This window comes from Stigmatopora argus, chromosome 19 (genome assembly GCF_051989625.1).
Source record: "Stigmatopora argus isolate UIUO_Sarg chromosome 19, RoL_Sarg_1.0, whole genome shotgun sequence".
NCBI lineage: Eukaryota > Metazoa > Chordata > Actinopteri > Syngnathiformes > Syngnathidae > Stigmatopora > Stigmatopora argus.
In genome coordinates, this window is record NC_135405.1 from 14429233 (window position 1) to 14448028 (window position 18796).

The 18796-nt window shown below is 60.9% G+C and overlaps 4 protein-coding genes across 9 annotated transcripts; 2 read left to right on the forward strand and 2 right to left on the reverse strand.

Moving 5' to 3' along the window:
• Positions 1 to 1508: 1508 nt before the first annotated feature.
• Positions 1509 to 5775, forward strand: slc35d3 (solute carrier family 35 member D3). Its single transcript, XM_077587109.1, has 7 exons — positions 1509 to 1604; positions 1711 to 1751; positions 1878 to 1897; positions 1969 to 3866; positions 3931 to 4141; positions 4246 to 4403; positions 4479 to 5775. The coding sequence occupies exons 4-7, from the start codon at positions 3441 to 3443 to the stop codon at positions 5142 to 5144; spliced, it is 1461 nt and encodes a 486-aa protein (XP_077443235.1). The 5' UTR covers positions 1509 to 1604; positions 1711 to 1751; positions 1878 to 1897; positions 1969 to 3440; the 3' UTR covers positions 5145 to 5775.
• Positions 5776 to 5865: 90 nt separating this feature from the next.
• On the forward strand, positions 5866 to 18790 carry gje1a (gap junction protein epsilon 1a). Of its 5 annotated transcripts, XM_077587819.1 has the most exons (6): positions 5866 to 6468; positions 11868 to 12125; positions 12236 to 14967; positions 16006 to 16188; positions 16313 to 16510; positions 16853 to 18790. In XM_077587819.1, the coding sequence occupies exons 3-6, from the start codon at positions 14938 to 14940 to the stop codon at positions 17048 to 17050; spliced, it is 609 nt and encodes a 202-aa protein (XP_077443945.1). In that variant the 5' UTR covers positions 5866 to 6468; positions 11868 to 12125; positions 12236 to 14937; the 3' UTR covers positions 17051 to 18790. The 5 variants fall into 5 exon arrangements, with proteins under 5 accessions (XP_077443945.1, XP_077443944.1, XP_077443948.1 ...); XM_077587818.1 differs by having other exon boundaries at positions 11868 to 14967; XM_077587822.1 differs by lacking the exon at positions 12236 to 14967 and having other exon boundaries at positions 5869 to 6468; positions 11868 to 11982.
• On the reverse strand, positions 6470 to 10551 carry LOC144064918 (alpha-taxilin-like). Its single transcript, XM_077587813.1, has 11 exons — positions 10496 to 10551; positions 9764 to 9875; positions 9632 to 9677; positions 9471 to 9556; positions 9273 to 9401; positions 9000 to 9194; positions 8796 to 8915; positions 8662 to 8736; positions 8199 to 8291; positions 7967 to 8062; positions 6470 to 7851 (listed from the first exon to the last, which is right to left on the reverse strand). Exons 2-11 carry the CDS (start codon positions 9860 to 9862, stop codon positions 7042 to 7044), a joined length of 1749 nt encoding a protein of 582 aa, XP_077443939.1. The 5' UTR covers positions 9863 to 9875; positions 10496 to 10551; the 3' UTR covers positions 6470 to 7041.
• Positions 11412 to 14138, reverse strand: nmbr (neuromedin B receptor). Of its 2 annotated transcripts, XM_077587815.1 has the most exons (5): positions 13519 to 14138; positions 12935 to 13076; positions 12526 to 12741; positions 11879 to 12117; positions 11438 to 11715 (listed from the first exon to the last, which is right to left on the reverse strand). In XM_077587815.1, the coding sequence occupies exons 1-5, from the start codon at positions 13917 to 13919 to the stop codon at positions 11577 to 11579; spliced, it is 1137 nt and encodes a 378-aa protein (XP_077443941.1). In that variant the 5' UTR covers positions 13920 to 14138; the 3' UTR covers positions 11438 to 11576. The 2 variants fall into 2 exon arrangements, with proteins under 2 accessions (XP_077443940.1, XP_077443941.1); XM_077587814.1 differs by having other exon boundaries at positions 11412 to 12117.
• Positions 18791 to 18796: the final 6 nt, after the last annotated feature.

Sequence of the window (18796 nt, forward strand, 5' to 3'; positions counted from 1 at the left end):
GGCTGTCTCATTCTTTACGACAATTCACATGATGCAAAGCGACCTAAAAATAAAACACGCTTAATATATATAGTCCATATTAAAAAAGTCTCCTGTTGTTGGTTTTCCTGCTGAAACGTCGGCGCCACGAAGCGCGCGGACCAATAGGAAGTGAGTCTAGTGTTGGGGGCGCGCCACGGAGAGGCCAATCAGAAGGCAGGATACTTGTATGCGTGTGTGAGTGTGCCTCAGCCACTTCCGCGTTCAGTTGAAGATGCCACCAGAAGTCTCGGGAAAACAAAGCCAAACCTGCTTTCCCCCCCAACAGCGACACAAGAAGACGCTCTTTGACATCGCCAACACTCTTAATTCTACCGTGAGTGGCTTGAAAGTCAACGCAAACCAGCACACGGGTTAGCTAGCATACATGACGTCCAAATCAAGAGCCAGAGAAAATCTACTATACTACTATATTTAATTTACTACGTGGATAAACGGAGGATGGTATAATTTCAATGTAGCTTTGAGAGAGGGGGGGTCAAATATGCTTTGAAATGTATCCATTTGGTCATTCCTTCTACTCTTGTTGAGACGAGGCGCATGCACACACGGGTTCCGCCACGAGGTGGTGCTCAAATACTTCCCCCTTTGCGCCGGACAAAAAAGTCAACGTTTTTCTGCAGCTGTTTATTTTTTTTCTTTGTAAAGCAGGGAATGGTTCATGTGGAATCACTAAACATCATTTTTTCCCCTTCTTGTGATGTGTTCCATCCCCTAGGGGGCGGTGCGGCTGACTGAGCGCTCCACTATCGAGAAGACGGCAAAGGTCACGTGAGGTACTAAAGCGCGGCCACGTCCGCCCGAGCCCGGCCGACTCTGCGTCTGGGGTCAGGTGGGAGTGGCGCACCGCCGTGTTCGACGTGTCCCGGTGCGAGACGGACGAGAACGCGCCGGTGGAGGCCGGCGGCGACGGCACTTTGCGACCGTGGAAGGTGCGACGGCCCGACGCCGGACCCCTCCGGGTCAAGTGGGACACGCGCGGGGGGTCGGCAGCGGTGCCCGCTCGCTCCCGACAGGCGCGTCGTCACGCGCTGGCCGCTTTGTCTCGCGGGTCTACTCGGTGGACCGGAGCCGGACCAGAGGCCAGGATGGCCGGCCGGCCTGCCTCCCCGCTCTTAGGAGCTCTCCCACGTTTTTGGTATTGGTTGAATCTTGGTCCACCGCGAGCAGCGCTCGCATCCCCGCTTTTCCCTGGAGCGCCGCGTGAGGCTGAAATGTCAGCCGGCTCACTCAAAAGGTCGCCGATAGAAGCGGAACGTGGAAATGTCAAAGGTTCCCTCGGCGATGGGGAAGGAGCCGGCGTCCGGAAGCGCCCGACGGCGCGTCACGACGTCCGGAGCGGTCTGTCGTCGCGGCAGATGACGGCTAGAAAAAAGGCTCAAATCTGAGGCGGAGGTCAGCGACGCCAGCCGCTTGCCCCCGCTACGCGCGAGGCCATGCGCTTACCCTCGCTAAGCGCGCGTCCTCGTGCGCAGAATGTGGCCGGCAGCGTTTGGGACCCGAGGAAGCCCAGGCGGCCCGTCGACGGAGCGACGGCCCACGGCCGCGCCGTCCAACGGGTCAAGGTACGCCCCGCCTCCGCCGCCCGCTTCGGGAGGGCTCGCCGTAGAAGCCGTCCTCTACCCGCTGACACGAAACTTGCGTTTGTGTGCCGTCGTTTTGTCCCTTCAGCGGCGACGTCTCGGCTTCCCGCTCGTACGACTTGACCTCAGGTAAGAGGCACGCGCGGATTTATCGGCGGGCCTCCAAACGGGGAAGCGGCCCAGTCATTTGACCACGCGGGCACTACTGTACGAGCGATGCAGTGGTCTTTGTTCTTCTCTCTGCGCTCTTGGCAGCGGACCCCCGTGACTAGATGGTACCATTAGCTGCTTTCGGGCTATTTGGTGACCTTTTTCAAAAGATCAAGTCATTCTTCTTTGTGCACAGTGCGCCCTACCTGCAGGTTTTGCCTAATCGTAACCCCCCTGGTTTAACTTTGGCACGATTGAGTGGCGCCCACCAGGTGAGCGATCTCATCAACCGGCCGCGGGCCTCCGCTTCTGCGCAGACGTTCTCGCCGCGCCGACGCAAAGCTAGTTAGCAAAGTTGACTAGCCGACGGGCAGCCGACGGGCAGGCAGGTGAACACACTGCCGACACAAAGGAAACAATGAGAGGCGGGCCGGACGTTCCCATGGAAACCACAGGCGCACAAAGGACTCGCTGTTTGCGTGCGACAAACAGACTGCTACTCGGAAGCGAAAAGTTGGCTGGCCGTGGCCAATCGCTCTAATTGAAAGCCCTTCTCCATTTTTGCTGCTCCTACGTGTGCGTTGAAAAGCCTTACGCGGCAGAGCCAGCCAGGAGCGCCCCAGACACCCCCCCGCCCCCGACTCATCCACTTTGCAAATGTGATTAAATCACGGCGAGAGGGAACACTGACCGCCGGCGGCCTCCATTACCACCCGCACGGCCACGGTGGGCGTCCCGCCAAGTGAGCGGTCTCGCCAAATTGTACTCTTGGGTGCGTCTCTCCGAGCCGGTTCTCGCCACGGCCTTTGATTCCGGGGTACTTTTTGCCCTGGCGACGCGTCGAGGCCGGCGCCGGCGCTCGGTAATTTGCCGTCACGGCCGTGACGCCCGGGGGTCGGGGTCGACCCGACGACGGCGGCCCAGTAGCGTCCCCTGGGAAAGGACGGCGTTTTGTGGCCTCCCGAAGGGCGGCCGTACGTCCCGATGCCGCATGCTCGCTGAGCAAAAAACAGTGAGGTGGCGATGACGAATGTACAGCGTGTCCATGTGTGGGTTTCTATTAAGGAGGGTTGTGAGTGTGTGCGTGCGTGTGTGTGTGTGTGTGTGTGGGCACGCGCCAATGTGTGTGTTTGCTCATCTGCGGCTTAATGAAGTGTTTGATGTTGCTGGTAAAATGAACGTCTGCTAATCTTCGAGCCACAATGGACCCTCCTTCCACTGCGTGCTAATCTCCAGGCCGGGTTAATTGGAAAGGTCCCCCCCCCCTCACACACCGCCCACGTTCCCTTTCCCCGCGCCCTCCAAGTGATTTACTGATGAAAAGTTTCAATTAAAAGCGTGGGACGAAACGACTTTTCACGGCTGTTTGTGTAACGGGTCACGCCCCCTCCCTTCCCTGCGGCATGCTGCCTGCCTGCCCGCCTGCCAGCCTTCTTCCCTGCCTCATCTGCCAGGAAATCCATCCATCCATCCGTCCGTCAATTCATCCATTCATCCATCCGTCAATCCATTCATCCATCCCTCCCTCCCTCCCCCACTCCCCCTGGACACAAGAACTAGGAGTGCAGATGCGCAGGTGTTGCGTGAATTTGCATCGTGCGGGATTATTTGACGCGTGGCCTCCTTCATCTGGACTAGAAGCCCTTTGCTTTTAAACGTCAAGTGCGCATGCGTGCACGCGCTGGCGCGCGGCGGAGTAGGAAAAGTCCTCCCTCCCTCCCTCCCTCCCTCACCCGAGTCGAGTGGTGTAGAGTGGAGCGCTCGCTCGCGTCTCTCTCCATCCCCCTCCCTCTCTCTCTCTTTCTTTCTTTCTTTCTCTTTCTCGTCTGCACTCGTCCGTTTGACGTCGTTCGGTGTCCACTCGGGACGATGGAGGCGATGCGCGGGCGCGCGCCCGGCATCCTGGTGGCCGTGGCGCACGGGGTCTTTTCGGGGAGCCTGAACATCCTGCTCAAGTTCCTGATCAGCAAGCTGCACTTTGGCTTCCTCACCTTGATCCAGCTGTGCACGTGCGCCGCCGCCGCGCTGGGCCTGGAGATCCTCCGCCGGCTCGGCTGGGTGGACGTGCCCCCCTTCGGCCTCCGCCTTTCCAGGGTAAGAGCCGGCGGCGTCGGACGCCGGCCGGGTGCCCGCTAACTAAGGGCTTTTGCGGGCGCAGGAGTTTGCGCCGGTGTGCATCCTGTCCACGCTGCAGTCCACGCTGACGCTTTGGTCGCTCCGCGGCCTCAGCCTGCCCATGTACGTGGTCTTCAAGCGCTGCCTGCCCTTCTTCACGCTCACCATCGGCGTCTGCGTCCTGCGCAACGGCGTGCCCTCGCCCGGCGTGCTGGCCGCCGTGGCCATCACCACGGGGGGCGCCGCGCTGGCGGGTGAGTGCCCGGCGCCGTCTCCGCCCGATACCGCCGCCTCCGCCCACCGTCGCCTCCGCCCACGGCCCAGCACCGCCCCCCCACCCACCACCGTCTCCGCGCAGGCGCCGGCGACCTCAGCGGCGACCCCTCGGGTTACGTGACGGGCGTCCTGACGGTGGTCGTCCACGCTTCCAACCTGGTCCTCATCCAGAAGACGGGCGCCGACAGCGAGCACGGAGCGCTGACGGCGCAGTACGCCATCGCCGTCACGGCCACCCCGGTGAGGCACGCCCACGTCCGTCCTTGGGCGTCTACCTCCCCCGCCCGCCAACCGGCCCGCTTTCTCGCCCCTCAGGTCCTGTTGGCGTGCGCCGTGATCTCGTCGGACGCCGCCTCGGTGTGGTCGTACCCGGGCTGGGGCGACGCCCGAGTGGGGACGCTCTTCCTGTGCAGCGTGGTCCTGGGCTGCGCCATGAACTTCACCACCTTCCACTGCACTTACCTCAACTCGGCCGTCACCACCAGCTTCGTGGGCGTGGTCAAAAGCGCCGTCACCATCACGGTGGGCATGCTGGCCTTCGACGACGTGGCGCCCACCGCGCTCTTCGTGGCCGGCGTGGCGGTCAACACGGCGGGCTCCGTCACCTACTGCGCCGTCAAGTACCTGGAGATTAAGAAGAGGAGTTCCTACGAGCGGCTGGAGGGCGGGGCCAAACAGGTGGCGCCCGGCGGCGGCGAGCCCCACCCCCTCGACGCCCCGCCGAGGAGTGATGCCGCCGGCGGTGGCGACGGCGGCGGCGGCGACGAAGGAGACAAAGGAGACGAAGGAAACGCGCCTACGGGGGAGGGAGTGGCCGAGACTCGCCGGGAGGACGCGGCGGAGTCGCGGCTGGAGGACGCGGCACAGACACGGCAGGAGGACACGGCGGGCGACTTCCTGGCCGTGTGGCGCTCCGTCAGGCACTTGCGCTTGGCTAAAGGTGACGAGCTCGTCCGCAACACGGAGCGCCCCGGCCCTTGAGGCGGCGGGGGCCCCGCTTGGCCCGGCCACGCCGTCGCAAACGACGAAGAAGGGCCCGAAAGCAAATTGTTCCAACGAGGAGGAGGAGGGTTTGCTTGTTTCCACAGATAGCACGCCACGCTAAACCGCCGGAGACGAGACGACCTTGTTTTCCGTTAGCGGCGACCGATGGCGCGAGCGACGACGCCACCGTCCCAAAGAGATCCCTGGGAGCCCCCCCCCCCCCCCCATCCCCGGCCCCTTCACCACGCTGCGGGCATCGCTTTCGAAAAGGAAATAAGAAGCTATGATTACTATTGATTTTTCCCGCCGAGATCATTTAACCGGCGGCCAGAAAGGGGGTCCGGCCGGGGAGGGGGTCGGCGCCACGGCTCTTGCATGCGAGTCTCCGACGGTGCGTCTACGCATGAGCGAGCGCGCGCATGCCGAGCGAGCGTGCCGGGCGCGTGGCCCCGATGATGCACGTGAGCGCCCACGAGCTAGCCGGCTAGCCGGCTAGCTCGTGGGCCCGCCGGAAGAGCTCCACCGGCTTTTCTCGGGCTTTTGTATTTTGCCCCAGAGCCAACGTTGTCCGCATGATCCTCTGCCTTTCCACAATTGTCCATTAAAAAGAAACACGGCGTACCAGTGAGTGGCTGTCGTGCCGGAGCCAATTGCCAAAGGTGAATGGGTGGGGTGGGGGTGGGGGTATGCCCCCCAAGTGAAAAACCCGACACGCGCTCATAAACGACGTTTTCCACTTGCTCGCGCACAGGTAATGGCGCGATTACTCTGATGACAGGCCGCCGGCGGTGGCGGCGGCCCCCACACTTCTTTCCATCTTTACGACGGCCGCAATGTTCCGTCGCCGGGGGGGGGAAAAAGTGGTGCGCGGTAGCGTCAGCAATTTTCCAAATGACGTGAAATTTGCCCCCTCCGCCACCGCCACCGTTCAGATCACTCCACTTTCGAGTCGCCTTGCCGGCAGGCCAAGATAATGGCTGGACTCATCATACCGCTCAGACGCAGTGACCGAACGCAAAGCTTGTAGTGGCAAGGGGGCGCTGTTTTTTTGTTCCCTCTAGATTTGACGGGAGGTCATGTCTTGACCACTAGAAGGCACTCGTGCTCTTTGGACGCCTGATGTTGCAGGCAGCCCTCTTGAATTTTGGAGTCGGAATTCGGTGCTTGGAGTGTGTGTGTGCGTGCGTGCGTGTGCGTGCGTGGGTGCGATTGTCCTTTTGGCCTCATCCGATCCCGTCTTGGCTTACGGCGGCGGCGGCGGGTGTCATCGTCGCGGTGCATACGGACCCAGAGACAAAACAATCAAGACAATCAAGAGCATGTGAGTAGTACTGTTTTCTGCTGCCAATACTTTACTTCCCCAATGTATTTGTACTCGAGCAATATTATTTAGAAGCAGCGTTATTCTTATGTGAGTCCACTTCGCCCGATTGAGTTAGGCCTTCTCCCCAATTCACTCCTTTTTCCCCTAAAGTCCAAATGTGTGGCCACCTGTGGCTCACCTCGACCAAATGAAATGATTTTTTGGGTGGCGATCCTGCTTGCTACTCCGAAGGAAGGAAGCAAAAGTTGTTTGTTGCCCAAAGTGAGCCAATATTTGATTGAGAGGACTTTTTCATCTTGAAGTTGTACGACTTTTTAAAGGGTAGTCAGTCAGGAGACTATAAAGCAGGCAGGCAGGTTAGCTGGCGGGCTAGCTGGCGGGCTAGCTGGCGGGCTAGCTGGCGGGCTAGCTGGCGGGCTAGCTGGCGGGCTAGCTGGCGGGCTAGCTGGCGGGCTAGCTGGCGGGCTAGCTGGCGGGCTAGCTGGCGGGCTAGCTGGCGGGCTAGCTGGCGGGCTAGCTGGCGGGCTAGCTGGCTCTCTCTTCTCGTTCGCTAGCGCCCCCCGGCGGCCGTCACGGGTTCCTTCCGCTAGCGCTCCTCTTTTTCTTGCTCTTCTTGGATTCCTTCTTGCGGGTCCCGGGCGGAGGGGCCGGCGCCGATTCGGCCCCGGCCGCCAGCCGGAGCCCGTCCGTGGAGGAGCCGGAGTCGGCTCTTCCCGTGGGTGGGGCTTGGGCTCCTTCTTGCGGGTCAAGTCCCGCTTCCGCTTGGCCATCCCGCCCCGGTCCCGCTTCTTGTTGGACCTCTCCTTCCAAGTCTACTGCCATTTTCTTTTCCACTTCTGCCGGTTGGAAATTCGATTCCGCCGGGACCGCTGCCACCACCCCCTCCTCCGCCACCGATTCCGCCGGGACCACCGGCTCCGCCAGGACCACCGGCTCCGCCTCCGCTCCCGGTTGAAATTGGGATTCCGCTTCTAATTTGACTTTCGATGGCGCTTCCACCGCAGACGGGCGCTCGGTCTCCCCGAAGCTTCGGAAGGCGGCCGGCGCGACGTCCTCCTCCGGGTCGACCGACGGCTCCGCCTCCCGTTCGCCGACGCGAGACGCCACCAGGAAGTCGGCCAACTCCTGCAGTTTGACTTGCTCGGCCGTCAGATGGCGCATCTCCTCCGTGACCGCGTCGTCTTCGGAGTGCGGACCGTCCGGACCGTCCGGACCGTCCGGGGCCTCGGGGGGCGCGTCGGTCGCCCCGGCGTCGGCCCGGCGGACGTCCTTGATTTTGGCGTACAGGATTTTCCTCTCGTCCTGAAGCGCTCGACACAACTTCTCCAGCTTGTGAATAGTCACGACGAAAACCTCGTACTCTTTGCCTTTCTCGCTCCTCTGCGGGGCGGAGAGCGGCGGCGTTAGCGAAGCTAGCCGTAGCCAGAGACGTAGCCGGAACCGGAACCGGGGCAGTCGGCGGAGCCTGGTCGCTACATGATGCCAGAAAACTCACCTCCTCCAGCAAGTCGCTCAAAGCTTTGTTGCAATTCTCGAACCTCAGTTTCCAGACGTCGGACTCCTTCTCCAAATTCTTCATCTTCTGGGACATCTGACGGCCAAAAAAAAAAGAAAGGGGAGGAAGGCGAGGGCGTCAAGGACGACCAGCCGGCCACGTGCACCGATGGAAAGCGCGTCCACGTCTGCGGATTCGCCCTCGGGCGTTTTAGAAGAGCGGCCGTTCCTACATTCTCCATCTCGTTCTTGAAGCGAGCGTAGATTTCGTTGCTCTTGGCCAGCGTCGTCTGGAACTCGTCAAACTTTTTGGAGTAGAGCGCCAGCTGCGGGGGAGGGCGGGGCACGAGGTCACGGGAAGGTCGGAGCCACACGTCGTCAGCGGAGTTCCGGCACTTCGGAAGGAGCGCCGGCCGGCAAATGGAGCCGCCGAGTTGCGCATCGCCGGCGAGTCGGGGTGTTCATTTTTTTTAAATCTTTGCCCCGCCCCGCCCCACCTTGAGCCGGCCCCATCCAAATGGTCCTCCCCTCGCCGGCCACGGCGAAAAATTTGGTCGGGGGCTCGGAGCGCCCGCGTAATCACCTGCGCCTCCGTAACGGCGGCGTGTTGGCGCAGCGTTTGCGTCTGTAGCTTCCACCCGGCCGCCTCGCCAAGCAGCTGGCCAAAGAGAGAGCAGAGGGCCGAGGGCCGTTTACCTTCTTCTTGGTGCTCAGCTCCTCCTCCTTCATGGCCACGCACTTCCGGGTTTTGTCCACCGCCTCGGCCAGGAGCTGCGACACGGCGCAAACTGGCAGGTGCTGAGAAAAGAAGCGCGGCGCGGGACACTCACGTATTCCTTCTCGCGCTGGTGCTTCTGCCGCGCCTCCGCCAGCAAGGCGTTGGCCTGCTCCAATTTGGCCGAAGTCAGTTGCCGCTGGAGGTCGTGGTGACGTTCCATCTTCTCCGAGCTCTGCGCACGCGGTCGGCACGTCACAAACGCGGGCGTTCGGCGCGGCGGACGCGACGGCGGTCCGTCCGGTGGCGGCCGACCGACCTCCTCTCGCCGCTGACACTGCTCCAGCAGCGAGTGCAGCTTGTCGCTCAGCTTGGCGTTGTCGTCGCACAGCCTTTGGTTTCTGGCGCTGTGGTGCTCGATCTGCTCCTGGATCTCCGTCAGCGACGTCTGGAAGCGGGCGGCCATCTCCGAGCGCTTCTCCTCGTCCCGCCGGCAGCGTCGCAGCGCCTCCTCCTGCTCGGGCCGGACGCTCGTCGTCAGCAGCGCCGAGTGGAGCGCCCGCGTGCCCCCCCGACCCCGACCGCGTCCTACCCGCAGCACGGCGTAGTGATCCTGGACCTCTTTGCACAAATTCTCCAACTGGCTCCGCTTGGCCCGCAGGCCGCAAACATTGTCGCGGAGGTCCCGGATCAGCCGCCGCTGGCCGCGCTCGCGCGACACCTACGGACATTAATGCTTTTGCCGGAGATCGGCGGCGGCGACGACGGCGACGACGTGGGCCCGACTCACCAGCTCGGCGTGATCCCTCATCAAGTGCTGGAGTTTTTCCTCCGGGGACGACAGAGCGCTCAGGCCCTCGGCGACGCGACAAAGCTCTACGATCACAACGGCCCTTGACGGATCCGGGCCAAAGAAGGGCCGGCCGCCCGACGAGCGGCGACGGAGCGCACCTGACTGCACGTCGACGGCAAAGTCGTCCGGCTCGTCCGTCTCCCCCTGCGAGACAACGCGGCGCCGGAATTCAGGCTAGGGCAAAGCGCGGCCTTCGGGCTAAGCCGAGCCTCGACGGCGCACGGGCTAACCGGAGCTTCGCCGGCCACGATGTCGCTCAGCCTTCTGCTGAACTCGTCCATCCGCTCGTCCGCCCCCGTCTCCTCGGGCCGTAGGGTCGACGTCTCCATCCTCGGGTCTGCGCTGGCGGGCGGGAGGGAGGGAAGGAGCGCACTTAGTCCTTTTGCTCCCCGCCTTCACTTCTCTTTTCCATCTCGTTACTCTTTGCCCGACGCCGGCCAATAGATAGGGTCGGCGAGAAGCCAAGATGGCGGCGAGCAAGCCGGGAGCTAAAATTGGAACTTGTCGACACGAGCGAAACATTGAGGCGACAGCTGCAGCTGCTTGAGCGCCGCGCACACGGGAGGCACCCGTACGTACGGCGGGCGTTAAAGTAGGTATGCGTTCACGCCAAAAACATTCCTTCGGAATAAAAACGGGCCTTCCCGGCATTTTAGCGTGCCACGTGGTATTTGTGCGTCGCCGTCGTCTTGCCGCGTAGGCCCCGAGCGGCCGCCGCCTCGCTTCGACCTTGGGAGAAACTTTCCCAAATTCTTCCATTCGGATTAGCGATGGCTCGGGTCGGGCTCGGGGTCAGGCTGACCCTTCGTCGGGCCCAAAAGAAGAGCAAAAGAAATTTGGAGCAATTCGGAAGAAAAAAAGGCATCACGCAATGGAATTCCAAGGCAAAACAACCTAGTAGATCCAGTCAAATCATACGGAGGATTACTTACGGTACAAGTTCCAGAGTTTTGCCAACTTACCGAGCCGGCCAAGTCGAGGCGAGCGGAAGAGCCACCAAGAAGAGGACGACAGCTGATCCCCCCCCCCAAAATAAGCCGACGGGCCCCTCCCACATTCCGAGCGGTCGTGAGGTGGAGTTTAGAAAAGACGTCACCGTGCTTCGTTTGGGGGGGCGGAGACCTATTTCGGAGCATCTCGTTTGCAGAAGAGCCAGTGATTGGGCCACTCGAATATCCGCTTCCTTTCACGCTTTCATTCGCTTATAGCGCTAAGCTAAATGACTCCAGGAGCATCGCGATAATTGAAAACGAATTGATTCTCTCAGTCACTAGTAGCGCATCTTGCGTGCGTCTTGCCTCTCCATGATGAAAGGCTCCGGAGACCTGACGAAACAAGGGTGGTGATGCGCATGGGCACATGTACGCACGCACGCGCCTCTCCTCACCCATACAGTCACAAAAGAGCTCCCAATGCCATCTGCAAAACTTCACACGCTCAAGGAAGGGCCGGCCTAACGACGGTCAATTTAGGGTCGGAGGTGGGCGGCGCCAATCGGAACCGTCGGAGCTATCGAAGGCGGCGATGATGGCCTTTGGCCTCCTTCCCCGAGGGCTCCTCAGTCCAGTCCATTGCCTGGCGTGCACGCGCGGGCCATATCCCACGGCTTCCGGCTTCAATTACGGAGGAAAGCCGAGACGGAAGAGGCGTTATGCTTCCGGCCGGGCCTCAAAACGAGCCATCGGTCGACGTCGGTTGCCCTTCCGGAGTTGAGCTGATGAAAAAGTCTACACGCATCCGCCAATGCAACCAGATGCCACAATTGAAAGAGATATCGGCCTCGGCGGAGGACGCCGTCTTCCTCTTCTGCAATCTAATTTGGTATGTATAAACACACACACACACACACACACACCAAGGGTTTTGACGCTTTTATTACAGTTGACACATCACCCGACAAAATGGCGCCAGGAGAGATTCAATGATGAATTCAGCCTTTTCAATGTCAGCAGTCGCTAAAATGCATTCCGCCCCAATTTGCCCCTCCAAAAAAGGGTCACGTGACTTTGCGGTTCTCGGGGTCGACGCTTGCCCTCCGTCCGGTCAAACTTCCCGGCGGTCGCCGATGACGGTGGGCGGGGCCTTTTTGATGGAGGTCAAACGTACGTGAGAGGTGCTGTGCTGGTAGCTGGCCCGACGCTCGTGACGCACGCCGCCGCCGCTGTCGCCGCATCGCATTTGGCTGACACAAAGGCACCGCAAAAGCAACGTTAGCGCACCGACACTCCCCGTTGGGGGGGACAAATTGCACGGCCGTGAGTTCGCGTGATTGAAATGACGTGCGAGTGCTCGCGGCTAGCTTATCTCTTCCATTTTTTTTTTCCTCATCTACAGGCGGCGGCAACCTGTTGAAGCGGCGTCGGAAGCCGTCGCTGAGCAGGTAGAGCGCCAACGGGTTGACGCAGGACGACGAGAAGCTGAGGACTCGGGCTAGCAGCGTCAGCAACAGGTGGGCTAGCGACAGGTCCGTCCGCTGGTAGCGGAAGGATCGGTACAAGTAGATGAGGTGGTTGGGGAGCCAGCAGGTGGCGAACACCACCACGAAAACCAGCACGATCTTAGCCAGGCGTTTCCTGGCCTCCACCTGCGGAGGTAGCGTCCCGTTAGCCGCCGCCGGCGCTCCAAACCACTCCCCTCCGTCGGACCCGCCCGCTCAAGATGCCGGAAACGCCCTACGTCCCGTTTTCTTGACTTGACCCCAGTTCGTCGGCCGAGAGGACGCCTGCGAGTTTGCGGCGTCACGCGAGAAGCTCGAGGAATATAAAGATGAGCGGCAAAGGTCGGCCGCTGGTGAATATTCCGGGCCTCCACGCCGTCGCCTGGGACGACGCTCACTTTGACCCGCGCGCGGCCCTACGCCGGCATCTTTATGCGCCGACGTTGCCGGCTTCCCGACGACTCGGTACACGAGTCGCGTACGCAAGGTGAGTGGCCGTGCGTTTGTGATGTGTTGCTTAAGTGGTGCTAGTACGACGTGGCCCTCCGGCCTAACCTGTCTCTTGGTGTGCTCGCTGAGCTCGCCCGGCATGTCGCGCGCGCTGCGCATGAGCGTGCGCGCGATGTGGTAGTAGTAGACGGAAATGACGACCAACGGGAAGAGGAAGTAGACCGCGAAGAGCAGTACGGCGTGGACCTTGGGGTGCGTCTGGTCGGACAGAGGGTACGGCACGCAGTTGAGGAATGTCACATTCTCCGAGCCTCTCTGACCCTGGGGAGGGAGGGAGGGAGGGAGGGGGAGATTGTGCGCTCAGAGCAAAAGGATCTTCACCACCCTTCGAGCCGTCGGACCGGCCGACCGCCGGCAAAGAGTCCAGGGTTAGAGTCTAGTTTCCAATGGGAAAAAGGGAGCGCAGAATGGGACGAAAAGCGTGGCTCGCAAATGGCGTCGGACGCCACCTCACCTGCATGGAGACCACCTGGGAGAAGAGGGCCTCGGGGACGGCCAGCGCCACCGACAGCACCCAGATGGCGGCGGCCTTGGCGCACGTCCGCGCCAGCGCGCCAGAGGCCTGGACGTCCATGGGCTTCACGATGGCCTTGTACCTGCCGCGCGCACCAAAACAAAGGCAGAAAGGTTTGCTCTCCGTGCCCTCTGACGCCGCTCTCGACGCCTTAGTGGAGTCGCCATCCCTCGCTAAAAGCGCCGCAACCCTCCAAAGGACCGCTCTTTCTCTGCACGCCGGGTCCATTTGGCCTCTTCCCACTCGGAGGGCATCTGGCATCCGCCTTTGGCCCATTATCGCATTAATGGCTAATTACGGGCGGCTTCCAAGCTCGCCTCCCGGGCCCGGCCGTAGGTCTCCCGCCGATCACGTGACGGGCCACGACTTCGCGAGTGGGCCTTTCCCCCGGGCGAGCGGCGGATTGTCGACGGGCTGCGGAATCCAACCTTTGGATGAGCGCGGCGTGCGGACTTTGATCCCAGCCACCTAGCCCTCCCGCCAGGCGCGAGGAGAAGGGTCGGCGCCGGCACGCGCACGTTTACCTGTCGGCGCTGAGGGCGGTGAGCGTGAAGACGGATACGCCGACGGAGGTGAGCTGCACGGCGGGCAGCAGCTTGCACGCCGCCTCCCCTAGCAGCCAGTCTTGGGAGAAGAAGCGGAAGGCGTCCAGCGGCACGCAGGTGACCAGGAGCAGCAGGTCGCCCGCCGCCAGGCTGCCGATCAAGACGTTGGGGACGCTCCGCACGGCGCCGGAGCTCGCCAAGATCTTCAGCAGCGCGCCGTTGCCCAGCACGCCCACCAGCACGATCAGCGAGTACGACGCCGTCATGACGCCGCGCACCGCCGCGTACGCCGTCCGCTCCTCGGCGACGGCCGGCGAGCGCCCCGGGTCGGACTCCTCGCTGGAGTTGAGGCCGAGCTGCCGCAGGAGCTTTTGGTCCATCCGGAACGGAAGGAGACGGAGAGACGGCGAGAGAAAAGGCCCGTGCGGACGTGGAGATTGGCGCGTGAAAGCGCTTCGTCCGAGTTGGAAGACGCCGCCCCGGGAAGACGCCTTTTATGGCTCCCGTGCACGCGCACGCGTGTGCGCTCCAAAGAGAGAGAGAGAGAGAAAGCAAGCTGCCACTTCTTCAGACAGCTCCTTCCACCACCACCATCATCATCAGGCTTACTCCATCTGCTGCTACTGATCGGAATTGTCGGCTACATCAGCATTTGGAGATGAGCAAAGGTCAGCTCATCGCAGATTTCATTGGGAGCGCAGGCTCATCGGATGGATGGATGGATGGATGGATGGAAGGATGGATTTGTGACCCCTGCGAACCGCCCGCCGTCCAAATCTCACCGCCGCCCATCTTGGAAGTGACCAAAAGCCGCAGAAGGGACGGATCCGGCGGTCGTGGAGAAGTTCCAAAAATGGCACGGGACTCCTCGGCGAGTCGGCGACACCGTCCGGCGAGCCCCTCGGGGCCTTCGCTCCGGCCGACGGCGCCCTGGTCTTTCCTCCGATCGTCGTGACCGACCCGAGGTTGATTTGGAATTCCAGTAGCGCATTGCGCGCCCATCACACACGCCTGAAGTGCAGAAGCTCAGAGCACCACGAGATGTTCCCGTCTCTCGTCGGGACGGGACGGCTCCGGAGAGCCGCTTGCCCGCCGGGGCTTTTCGGAGGGAGCGGCGCTCCGGTCTTTTTGTCCGTCCACGCCGTCACGTGACCACTCCAAAGGGCCGCGTCGGTGGCGGCGGCTCGCGCAGGAAGCCGCGCGCCGGCTCCGTCAAAGTAAGAGCGGCGCGGGAGCCGCCGCGCCGCCGTGGGAGGCGCTTCGTCGGGGGGCCGCCGGCGGATTGTGAAAGGGTCGGCAGGAAGCGGCCCGGACCACGCGCCCCCATTGACCGTGGCCTCGCCGGCGTCCCCTGACAGCTGTGCCTTTGGGACCGGCGAGTGGAAAAAAGAGGGGGGAATGAACAACACGCCGCCAGGATTACGGTTGGTGTGTGGACTTGACTTTTTTTTGCCGCTAAACGTACTTTCGCTCGGTCTTTGTCTGGCGTCGGGGACGCCGGCGGCTTCCTTCCTCAATGCTCTTCCAGAAGTATTTGCAGTGCAGGGTGTGTTGTCATCACTTTCTGACTTTTGTTTTTTCTTCTCACAATCCTATCCTCACACCCGCGGGTCAACTCGCCGCCATCGCCGCCGCCGCCGCCGATAGTATCGCGGCTCGGACGGGCCGAACCGGGATGGGCCGGGCCGGGACCGGACGGGGCTAACGGGCGGGCTCTTGCGAGACGTGGCCCGGGCCCGAAAAGGCCGTTTTTTTTCCCCGTTCTCGTTGCCCTCGCGTTTGCGAGCGGCCCGGCCGACCGTTGGAGGTCGTTGGTAGGAGCTTCTTTTTCGCTGACAGAGTCCCGCGGGGATTAGGACGCGGGGAGAGCCGGGCCGGCCTGCCCGCGGGGCCTTTGTTGGCCCCTCTGTGTCTACTGAGCGGGTCCATTGAAGCGGAGATAAAAGGGCCAAAAAAATATGCATTGACACGGGCTTTGGGGGCAAGCGGGCGGAGGGCGGTCACGTCGCCGGGGGGCGCGCATGCGGGTGGGCGGGCTTGCGCTCGGTGGCTGGGGCGGGCGGGCCCACAAGCGCCCCGGACGAAGAGCGACGGCCAAAACATGTCTTTAAACTACATCAAGAACTTCTACGAGGGATGCGTAAGTGGCGCCGCCGGGGCGGAGCGGCTCTTCAAGTTGGAGCGTTCAAAACAACGGAAGAGCCGTCGGGCCGAGCAGATTGTTTGGGTGCGCGGGTGCGGACGGAGGCTTTTTGCGGCACGCCGACGGGCTTTGGGCCCAGGTCCCGGGGCCTCAGTGCTGACAAAAGAGGCATTGACACGGCCTCCACCTCCATCTGTGCACCTGCCTGACCGCCCGCCCGTCCGCCCGTCCGTCCGGCCAGCCCTCATAATGTGTCGGCGTGTGGCCTGCTCCGCCTGACTCCTAACCCTTTGTCTGTGTCTGTGCATGCGCGCTCTCTTCAGCTCAGGCCTCCGACTGTCATCGGCCAATTCCACACCTTGTTCTTTGGCTCGGTGCGGATGTTCTTCCTGGGAGTTCTGGGCTTCGCCGTGTACGGAAATGAAGCGCTGCACTTCAGCTGCGACCCCGATCGCAGAGAGCTCAACCTGTTCTGCTACAACCAGTTCCGACCCATAACCCCTCAGGTAGTCGTCACCGCCATGGTCTCCGCCGCCGCCGCCGCCGCCGCCTCCGCCTCACGCCACCGCCACCCCGCCACCGACCCTCGGACCGGCCCCGCTCCAAAATCATCCCCAGGTGCGCTTTCAGGTGTTCTGGGCACTACAGTTGGTGACGGTGCTGGTCCCGGGGGCCGTCTTTCACCTCTACGCCGCCTGCAAGAACATCGACCAGGAGGAGATCCTGGAGCGACCCATCTATACCGTCTTCTACATCATCTCCGTTCTCTTGCGCATCATTTTGGAAGTCATCGCCTTCTGGCTGCAGAGTCATCTCTTTGGCTTCCAGGTCTGATCCTTTTCCAACTTGGGCCTCACTTGGGCCCCGGCTCGCTCGCCGTCTAGCTCCCGGACCCCGTCGAGGCCAGACGGCCCTCCGGGGAGCCGGGGGCCGCCGCCGTTCTCCCGTCGCGCCTTCCTACCGACTCATTCTTACTCGGCGCCCGCAAGGAGAGGGGCGTCCGGGGCCGGTCGCCATGGTCCCGCACGGACCGGGGGGGATGGGAAGGCCCACCGAAGCCACATTTTGCACGTATACTACGGGCAACCCCGACGTTGTTCCCGGAAAATGATCTGCAAAAAGGCTTCCCCTTTTTTGATGGATTTTTTTTCTTTGGCGTGCTTGTTTTAGGTGCACCCGCTGTACATGTGCGACGCCAGCGCTTTGGAAAAGACCTTCAACGTGACCAAGTGCATGGTGCCCGAACACTTTGAGAAGACCATTTTCCTCAGCGCCATGTACACCTTCACCGTCATCACCATCCTCCTCTGCATCGCCGAGATCTTTGAGATCCTCTGCAGGCGGCTGGGCTATCTCAACAACCAATGACCCTTTGGACGCGCAAAGCGTGGCCCCCGCCCCCGCCGCCGCCGCCACCACCACCACCGCCGCGTCCCCGCCTCTCGCCCTCTCGTCAGCCTCGCGCTTAGCGGCCGTTGGACTCGCGCGAAGCGGGAAGCCCACGTGGCCGGTCCCAAATAGTACAGCTTTCCTCGAGGGAGGTCGTCATTTCGCGGGGGCCGCCGGGAGGATGCGCGTCGTCGGGAGGCGGCGCCCTAACCGCCCGCTCCTCCGTGAGGAGGCCTCTTGGATCCGGATTGTGGGATCGTCTTTGCTCGTGACGGCGTGTGCGTGTGTGCGTGTGTGCGTGCGTGCGTGCGTGCCTGCGTGAGTCTGTGTGCGTGTGTGTGTGTATACGTGCGTGAGGTGAGGGTGGGAGGGCGCGGCTTCCAACCTTCCGTCAACTCTTCCACACCCAAAAGGAGACGCCTTTAGCTCGGCAACGTCTCCAAAAACAGAAATGATGAGTGATTAGGGTCGTATCCAATTCTTCCCTTTTCAAACGGTTTGTCACAAATCCTCGTTTACTTTCCAGAAATTGCCCGTCTTTGCGACAAAATATGCCGAGAGAGCTCGGCGTGAAGGAAACATGCAAAAGGTGCTCTTAGCTCATGTCATTTTCATCCAACGACACCAGACTTGCAAACATCAGAAGCTTTCGCTCTCACTCCCAAGACGATTGATGACGCTTCACATAACGCCGTTTTTATTTTCTTAATCAGACATCCATCCAACTTTTGTTGTTAAGGTTTCATCTGTTTTTCATCTCAGGTACAATTAGCAGACAAAAGTGGATCACTTTGAATGCTTTTAAAAGAGGATTTCAAGGTGCTGCTGTGTTTCTCACGTGTTGTGTGTGTGTGTGTGTGTGTGTGTGTGTGTCTGTGTGTGTGTGTCTGTGTGTGTGTGTGTACATGTGGACGATCGTAGCACCTGGATTGTGGCCCAACTCGATTGATGCAAACATACCCGCCGAGCCCAGCTGTCAAATTGCTCATTCTTCAAAATGGCAGCCAAAACAGTTCCGGTCGAAAGCAGATCTTCCATCGTGGCCATGTTGTTTTTATTTTATTTTCATTTTTTAACCGTTTGAAACGATGCCAATATCGTCACGGGTCTACGACATTTTTGACATTGTCATTACGGGTAGCGGCTTCACACAACCTCGCTCAGCTATTAGCCATCTATCTATCTATCTATCTGTGATCATTTGTCACAGAATTTGCTGCGTCGCTGGCGGATGGAAACGACAACGTCAAACCTCCGGGTCGCGGCCGGCGGGTCGCCCGCCCAGCGAGCAAACCCGGCGACTACTACCTCAGCAACCGAGTCGACGTGGACGTACGAGCCAAGGCGCGACCGTAGTGAGCGGCTAGCCCCGGCGGCCGAGAGCTTTGAGATGCTAAATTGGACGGCGGCTAGCCCCAAAGTTCTAGCTAGAGGGTGCTAACGTAGCTAGCGCTTCAGCTAATTTGTTCAACGTGTGGAATCAGTCACTGACTTCATACATTTCAAATATACATTTTTACATTGTGGACTTCTATCCAATAATGACACATGTTGCGTGATTGTAAAATTCAACTTTTATTTTATTTTTTTTAACCGTTGAGGTCTGTTTTTGTTTAACGTCCTTCGATTTGCGCAAAGTACTACTTCGTGTTTGATTGTCACCAGAAAGAGGCAAATGTCACCAGAGAAAAACTTCAATAAAAAGTATCTTTTCATTCATTTGGG